The sequence below is a fragment of the Apis mellifera genome, linkage group LG1 (genome assembly GCF_003254395.2).
Source record: "Apis mellifera strain DH4 linkage group LG1, Amel_HAv3.1, whole genome shotgun sequence".
NCBI classification, from domain to species: domain Eukaryota; kingdom Metazoa; phylum Arthropoda; class Insecta; order Hymenoptera; family Apidae; genus Apis; species Apis mellifera.
The window spans coordinates 19789277-19798212 of NC_037638.1; the positions used below are offsets into that span (position 1 = coordinate 19789277).

The 8936-nt window shown below is 21.8% G+C and overlaps 1 protein-coding gene across 10 annotated transcripts; it reads left to right on the forward strand.

Annotated features, from left to right (window-relative positions):
- Nucleotides 1-256: 256 nt before the first annotated feature.
- LOC411723 (E3 ubiquitin-protein ligase Nedd-4) lies at nt 257-8657 on the forward strand. 10 transcript variants are annotated; one of them, XM_006571251.3, is made up of 18 exons: nt 258-418; nt 817-849; nt 1050-1210; nt 2850-3050; nt 3127-3287; nt 3667-3835; nt 3951-4066; nt 4191-4314; nt 4907-5056; nt 5665-5715; nt 5777-6050; nt 6150-6208; nt 6309-6374; nt 6478-6707; nt 6771-6892; nt 7008-7647; nt 8096-8228; nt 8306-8657. In XM_006571251.3, exons 3-17 carry the CDS (start codon nt 1058-1060, stop codon nt 8196-8198), a joined length of 2619 nt encoding a protein of 872 aa, XP_006571314.1. In that variant the 5' UTR covers nt 258-418; nt 817-849; nt 1050-1057; the 3' UTR covers nt 8199-8228; nt 8306-8657. The 10 variants fall into 10 exon arrangements, with proteins under 10 accessions (XP_006571315.1, XP_006571314.1, XP_006571313.1 ...); XM_006571250.3 differs by having other exon boundaries at nt 8096-8238; nt 8306-8656; XM_006571252.3 differs by lacking the exon at nt 8306-8657 and having other exon boundaries at nt 257-418; nt 3679-3835; nt 8096-8239.
- The last annotated feature ends 279 nt before the right edge of the window (nt 8658-8936 follow it).

Here is an 8936-nt window from a genome sequence, read left to right on the forward strand (position 1 = left end):
TTTCAATATAATATAAACATTAATTGATATTATTATAATTTCAAATAATGGGCGATTATTCAAATAGATAAGTTATATTATAAATTTTTTATTTATGTAAGTATATAATTTCATTTATTTAATTACAGAATATTTGACGGGAATAAATTTAATACGTATGTATATATATTTATAAAATTTTCAATGTATTAGTTAATTTCATGATGGTTAAATATATACATGTTATCACTTTAATGATTTAAAGCATTTCTTATCTTAAATGATTTTTATATTTAACGTTCACATCGGAAATAGTGATTTTGTAGTAAGGACGACTATGCATTACATATTGAAAGTTTAAATATAAATAAATCAGTAATTTTTCAGTTAATAGTGAATTATGTGCACGTGTTTCATTAAAGAGTGTTAATTTTTAAGTGTATATATATATATATATATATATATATATATATATATATATATATAATTATATTATTGCAACTATATATATATTATTGCAACTTTTTGTTTCTTTGTTTTTATGTTTTTATAATAATTTTTATATAAAATTATCACTGTATTATATATTTTACATATCAATTATTATATATCTTACATATTAAAAATATTACACATTTATGTTATAAATATTTAATATTTTTATAAACTATTTATAACTTGAGTCAAATTGACAAATGAAACATTATTAGATATTAGTTAACATTGTTATATTACAAATTTTTACATACAACAATAAATAAAAATTAATTTTAGTTTATTTACATATAATATTAAAAATACTTGAAAATATAAATAGAATAATTTAAAATATTTCAGAGAAATGCTTCATCTTATGAAATGCTTTATTTTGTGAGTGAAAATTGATTTATATTTATATTGAGTATATTTTTTAAAATATTACTAGGAATAATTGCAACAATTACTTATTTTAAATAAATCATCATTAAATTTTATCTATCTAATATAAATTTATATATAAAAGATAAAATATATATAACAATAATATTGAATAATCTTTTCATTAATGTGTAAAATATTAAAAAATTAAGAATACAAGATGCCAGGTACTTTAACCTATCCTATATATTCTGGTGTTGAATCACCTTCTCAAAGAACTCGTGCTTATACTTGGAATACTCAACATCATTCTGCATCTCGGGTATTGCAAGTTAATACAAGACCAGGACGCTTCTCATTAACAGAATCTTCAGTATGTAAATAATTATATTTTTATGTATATCAATATTTATATAATTCATTGTATGCATTATCTAAAGTAATTTAAAAATTATTCATCTTTATCATTATCTTATGATATCAAATTAAAAAATTAAAAAAAAATAATTCATTATCAAACATTTTATTTTAATTCTTTTATTTCTTATCATTGTCAACATAAAGATATTTTAATCTTAAAACTTTAATCAAGAAATTTAAAAAAGATTTCTTTCTGAAATATTTTTACATCAGAATTATTTATATTAGAATATATCAATAATCTTAGAATATTTAGATTAAAAATTAAATTTTTAAATCTTACAATTTTTAAATCTTAAATTTTAATTTCATTTATGTTCTTAAGATAATAACAAAAGATCTCTAAGATACATCTATTTAGAAAAATTTAAAGAAATATTTATATATGCATTAAAATTATTCGTTTAATAATACATATTTAAAAATTTTTCGTAAATATTTGTTTCTAGAAATTTTATTTTTTTTAATATTAATATAAATTAATAAAGAATAAAACAATACATCTTATAACATATACTATATTATTTTTGTGTATATTTTTTTTTTGTGTATAATAATATATATTTTTTAAATGAAAAATATATATATATAACATGAATTTTAATCATATTTGAATATTTAAAAGGAAGTTAGCCATCTTTAAGCGCGTATATGTCATATCCGTTTCGTTCATGCAATAGCAACTAAGAGGGGTTAAGACAAAATAGGTTTCTTGATGGCACATAAGAAACTGTGAACCTAGATAAATTGTAAGATTTATAAAACGTAGCAATCGACGATTAGAAACAAATCGATTACATATAACGTTAATGGCAGAGGAACATGTTTATGGTTATAATCCAACATCTGGAGCTGACGGAGAATCCGTACGTAACTATTTTGACAGTTTGACAAGTACAGGTTGGATTTTTGATTGATAGACTTTTGAAAGGGTGTTACTTGCAAAAAGTTGTTGACTTTATGATTAGTAATATTATTGCATTAATAATAAAATTTTCATATAATTAATAATCGTAATATGAAATATTTATATTTTTTTATTGATAAGCATTAAATTATTTATAATATAAATTATAAATTAATAAAACTAATAACAATATTTTTATATTTTATTATAATTACATACAATTAGAAAAATTAAAAAAAAAATCGTTTCCATTTAATATATCACGTATAATTTTATATATTTTTATAGTCTTCTATATTTTATACATATTTATATTTAATATTAAATAAAACATTTTAATTAATAATAAATTAATAATAATAATTAATCATTATAAATAAATTAGTCATTATTTATTATATATATTATTTATAATATATATAAAATTCAATTGAAATTTCTTATAATAATTATTAATACATACAGATAAAATAAATTAAATATTTAACTAATAAATAGTTTATATAACAAAATTTAAATTTTTTTCAGATATGTTTGTTTTATTTTTTTAGAGATTAATTTAATTATAAAATAAGTTATTTTAAATAACATAGACAAAAAATTCTTTCAATAATCATTATAATAATTTTTCAAATTTTGGAAATTTATCATAATTAAAATTCTTGCTTTTTTAAATTTTGTGCAGAGAGATGAAGCTACCCGAAAGCTGAGATTAAAAGTGATCGCTGGGCACCAATTAGCAAAGAAAGATATCTTTGGTGCAAGCGATCCTTATGTACGAGTTGACTTAAATACTATATCTGGTGATCAGACAATAGATTCTGCACTTACAAAAACTAAAAAAAAGACATTGAATCCTGTTTGGGAAGAAGAATTTATATTTAGAGTAAATTTAATATAATTTATAAATAAATATTGAGATAAATCCAATATGTTAATGAAGATATGTTTTTCTTTATTAGGTTAAACCTGTTGATCATAAATTGGTGCTACAAGTTTTTGATGAAAATAGATTAACAAGGGATGATTTTCTTGGTATGGTAGAATTAACATTACTTAATCTGCCTAAAGAACAAGAAGGTCGTACAATACCTGTTAGGCGTTATGTACTTCGTCCACGTAGGTAAGTACTTTTATAATATATGCTTAAAGCTGTGTATTTCTGTATATTTTAAAAGTTAAATCTGTTTAGCTTCCCATTAAAATTATTTGGCCCTAAATTATAAATATGATGTGATAATTATATTTACTATTACACATTATATATGTGTATATGTAATATATATAATATAATTATATATATAATAAAAATAAAAAATATTTTTACTCATATCATTTTTATATTTATTATTTTTATATGCACTACTTTGTTTTGAAATAATTTTTCATTTAGTCATTTTTTGGTTACATATCACCAATTTTCATGTTTAGTTCATTAATATATTTCTTTCGTATCTTTCATTTGCAAATGCAAAATGAATAACTTACGAGGATATGGCTAGTAATCATTCCAGTCAGCGTTCAAGAGTGAAGGGTACCTTGGAAGTATATCATGCATATATTTCTGACTCATCAAATGCAGACAATGACAATGGAGACACTACATCTGACTCAGGAGGCTGGGAAATGGTGCAACCAGTAAATAATAGTCCTGTAGAACAAGCTGCAGATGTAAGTACAATTATATAAATAATTTAGAGCTAAAATGTTATATAATTTTAAAATAGAATAAAAATTTTAATAATAATATTACTTACTTTAAACTAATACATTAATATTTTTTTAGGTTATACTTATTAGGCCTTTACCACCAGGATGGGAAGAAAGACAAGATGCAAATGGGCGAACATATTATGTTAATCATATAGCAAGATTTACACAATGGGAACGTCCAACAGAATCGTATGTATTATATATTATTTATCTATTTTATTTGATATTATATATATGATATTATATTATAATATTATGATATTGTATTATGAATAATAAAATTGAAATATTGCAAATATTTTTTATATTTTAGTACTACATCACCTAGTGCAAATATGACAATTGAGCGAAATTTCAATACAGCAGCAACTGAATTTCAACGTCGTTTTCATATTAGTGCAGATGATGAAAATAGACTCAGAAGTTCAATTAATCAGGTAATATTGATAATTGCATAATTTATTATGAATTATATTATAAAATGCATAGTTATTAACTAGTCAGCATAATTTGCTTTTAAGTATTTGTATTATAACAAAATATTATGTTTCATGCTTTATTCTGAAATTTAAAGTTTATGTAGACTAGTTGTGTGTAAAAAAAATACACACACACGCACAAAACATAAAATTTATATGAGTATAAGATATAATATGTTAATAATTATATTATTTAAATATATTTGTGCATATATTTAAATTTATTTATCTTTATTTATATCTTCATTTTATAAATAATTTTAGGCTATATATTTTTTTTGTTTCTGTCTTTTTTTTATAAATTAACAAAAATTTATAACTAAAACATATTTATAATCTTATTTAACATTCATAAATGCATTATATGTAGATATTGTTTATTTGTAGATATATATTTTAGTATATAACTATTAATATGTTATAAAATATATATGAATTGGGAAAAAAAGAAAAAAAAATGTGAATGTCTAAACAATACAAAACCTTGAAATCTTTTAAACAATAAACAAAAAATTAGCAGTATTAGCAATTTTGTGCATGTGTGTGTAAGGATGGTGAAGTTCTCCGCGCGGATGGTGAAGATTCAGATGCGAGAGATTATGAGATTGAGAATCGTAGGGAAGGGGGTAGTAGGGATACTTCTTCAGACTCTGGACGTTCTGTTGATCAACGTGGCTACCTTAGTGAATATGAAGACCAGGTACTCATTCAATTATATAAACTAGTTTTGTCTATATATATCTATATATATATATATATATATATATATAGATATATTCGTTGATATTAAGAAAATGAAGTTTAAAATTTATAAGAAAAAAATGTATTTTTCATATAATTCATTAATATTTTTATTATTTTATATTTTAATCTAAAATGTATATATATTAAAACTTCACCATACAATTGATTATTGTAAACTAATTATTGTAATTAACAAAATTTCTTAATTGTAATAATTTCTAATTTTTTATCTATCATTATCTTTGTAAATATTTAATTAGTGTTAATAATTCCTATATTATAATTCCATGTGTATTCAATAAAAATTTGATATTTTGGACTTTTATATGAATTAATATATTATATTATTTTGATTAATATTATTATAAATAATATTATTTATTATAAACAAATAATGATAATGAATAATATATAATTGTAATTATATTTATAATAATAATTATAAATTTTGGCAATATTAAAAATATATAAGATGTAAATTTTTTTGTTATATGACAAATTTTATATATTATATAAAAAATTTACTATTATTATTACTTTTAAATATTATTATTACTTTTACAGAGTGACGATAGTGTGGATAGTCCAGCTGGATCTAGACGATCATCGGAACAAGTAAGTATAAGAATTATTTATTGTAATTATTTTCTTCAATTTCTGTTTCTTTATTATTTAGATTGAAAGTCCAAAACCTGTAATTCCGGCAAATGATGAAGGATTACCACCTGGATGGGGCATGCAAATAGCACCAAATGGCAGAGTATTTTTTATCGATCATACTGCGAGAACAACAACATGGATTGATCCTCGAACAGGACGTCCAAGTTCGATACCTAATCATATTGCTCCTTCCACAACACCTAGAAGCGATTTAGATCAGCTTGGTCCTCTTCCTGAAGGCTGGGAAGAAAGAGTTCATACAGATGGCCGGATATTTTTTATTGATCACAGTAAATTAATATCTAATTATGATTAAATTTTTTAAGATTTAACAATTTCGATAATCTTTTTTTTAATTATGCAATATTTATTTTTCTATTGTTTTATAGATACCAGAACAACTCAATGGGAAGATCCTCGTATGTCTAATCCTCAAATTGCTGGGCCGGTATGAGATTTTTTTAATGCAAAAAAATAATTTGATTAAAAAATCATACTATATATAAAGTATATTTCATTTAATTTGTTAATTTATTACTTATTTATAGGCTGTACCATATTCGCGAGATTATAAGCGTAAATACGAATATCTTAAATCTCAATTAAGAAAGCCTGTAAGTATATATAATACTAGAAGAATTATCTTTATATAAGAATCTTGTAAGAATTGTATATTATAATAATATATATATTATTATAATTATATTTTCTTTTTAGAATAATGTTCCTAATAAATTTGAAATAAAAGTGGGTCGAAATAACATTCTAGAAGATTCATATCGTATAATTAGTTCTGTTAACAGAGTAGAAATATTAAAAACAAAATTGTGGGTTGAATTTGAAGGAGAAGTTGGTTTAGATTATGGAGGTCTTGCTCGAGAATGGTTTTTCCTATTGTCTAAAGAAATGTTTAATCCTTATTATGGATTGTTTGAATATTCAGCTACGTATGTATAATAATAACATATAAAATATAAAATAAAATAATTGAATAATTAAAATATTTTTAGGGATAATTATACTTTGCAAATTAATCCTTTTTCTGGAGTATGTAATGAAGAACATTTAAATTATTTCAAATTTATTGGTCGTATAGCAGGTATGGCTGTTTATCATGGAAAGCTGTTAGATGGTAAGAATTATTTAATTTATTAATTTATTTAATTTATTTAAATTACATTAATTTAATTATAAAATATTTGATAAAATAAAAATCTAAAAAAAACTTGCATTTTTTTTTTTTACAGCATTTTTTATTCGTCCATTTTATAAAATGATGTTAGGTAAATCTATTGATTTGAAAGATATGGAAAGCGTTGATTCTGAATATTACAATTCATTATTATGGATTAAAGAAAATGATCCTAGTGAACTAGAACTTACATTTTGTGTTGATGAAGAAAGCTTTGGTCATACATCTCAAAGAGAACTTAAACCAGATGGTGCTAATATACCATTGACAGATGAAAATAAGGATGAATACATTGCTTTAGTTATACAGTGGCGTTTTGTATCAAGAGTTCAAGAACAAATGAATGCATTTTTAGAAGGATTTAATGCTCTTATACCGCCAACATTAGTTAAAATATTTGATGAACATGAATTAGAATTACTAATGTGTGGTATTCAACATATTGATGTGAGAGATTGGAAACAAAATACATTATATAAAGGAGACTATCATGCTAATCACATTGTTGTTCAGTGGTTTTGGCGAGTGGTACTTTCATTCAGTAACGAAATGAGATCTAGGCTTTTACAGTTTGTTACTGGTACATCACGAGTACCTATGAATGGTTTTAAAGAACTTTATGGTAGCAATGGTCCACAATTATTTACAATTGAGAAGTGGGGTACACCAGAAAATTATCCAAGAGCTCATACTTGGTATGTAACTTTAAATTTTTAACGTAAAGGTTAAAAAATTATTTTCTAAATTAAAATTAAAAATAAAATTAAAATTATTTTCAAATTAGCCTCTTGCCATGATTATTTTTTTATTTAATTTAATAATTTTTTAATTTAATAATTTAATTCGCCACGTATTATGTATATTCGATAAAATCGTTCGACAAAATGATATAATTTTTATATTATAATTAATGTTATACATATCATGAGTTTAATTCATATTTATTATGTTTGGCTTGTAAAATATATATTACGCATCTTATATTATTATAAGCAAGAGGTTAAAAATTATAATTTTAATTCAATTTTATTATTTTTCTATTTTAAAAATAAAAAAATATTATTAAAAATATAATGAAGATTTGAGAAAAAAAAGTGAAGAAAAAAATAAGATTATATTTGATGATCAATGTTCCCTTTTCAGTTTTAATCGCATAGATCTCCCTCCATATGAAAGTTATCAACAACTAAGAGAGAAATTGATAAAAGCAATTGAAGGTTCTCAAGGGTTTGCTGGAGTGGATTAGCACGAAATACCCCTTTTTATGATGATATCTGTAATATAATGTACATATATACATACATATAGATACATTAGCATCTATACTATCTAATATAATTAACTATTTAACAGGATAAACATTTTTCTGCACTCTGAAGACTTAGGTGTCTTTTGACTGCTAGTTACAACATTGAGACAAATCAATGAAAAGTATATTTAGACATTACTTAACTGCTATGAATAATTCAAACAGATTTTACGCATGATGCACTTTTTAAAAATTGTAAGCTATATTTAACAAAAGAAAAGAAATTGATAATTTCAAATGCTGTTTCAGTAATTGATAAATTGATAAATTACAATTTATTAATGTTCACTTTTTAAATGTAATTCCATTTGATGGTTACTAGACCAAAAGGGTTTTTTTTGGGAAAGTTTTATTTGCCATTATAACAAAAATATTACTGATATTAATTGTATATAACTTTTAGATAAGATAATAATCTATAAATTACTTATTACAATTTGTTCATAAAATATCGCATTATTAAATGAATTTATAGATAATTTATAGATAATATGAATTTACATATTTAAAAGTCAGATTAAACTTAAATATAAAAAATGAAAAAAGAAATTCTAAATTATATGACATATTATTTGTTAAAATTTTCAAATATATTTTCAAATGTATGTTTCAATTATATTTGAGTTAATTAAATAAGTATAAATTATATCATAGAATGACATTATATACTTTGTG

Excerpts from the sequence above, each read along its gene's own strand:
- LOC411723 (XM_006571251.3), top strand. The coding sequence starts at position 1,058 with ATGCCAGGTACTTTAACCTATCCTATATATTCTGGTGTTGAATCACCT. Across the intron at positions 3,051-3,126 it reads AAGAAGAATTTATATTTAGA|GTTAAACCTGTTGATCATAA; the intron begins GTAAATTTAATA and ends TTTCTTTATTAG. Across the intron at positions 6,708-6,770 it reads TTGTTTGAATATTCAGCTAC|GGATAATTATACTTTGCAAA; the intron begins GTATGTATAATA and ends AAATATTTTTAG.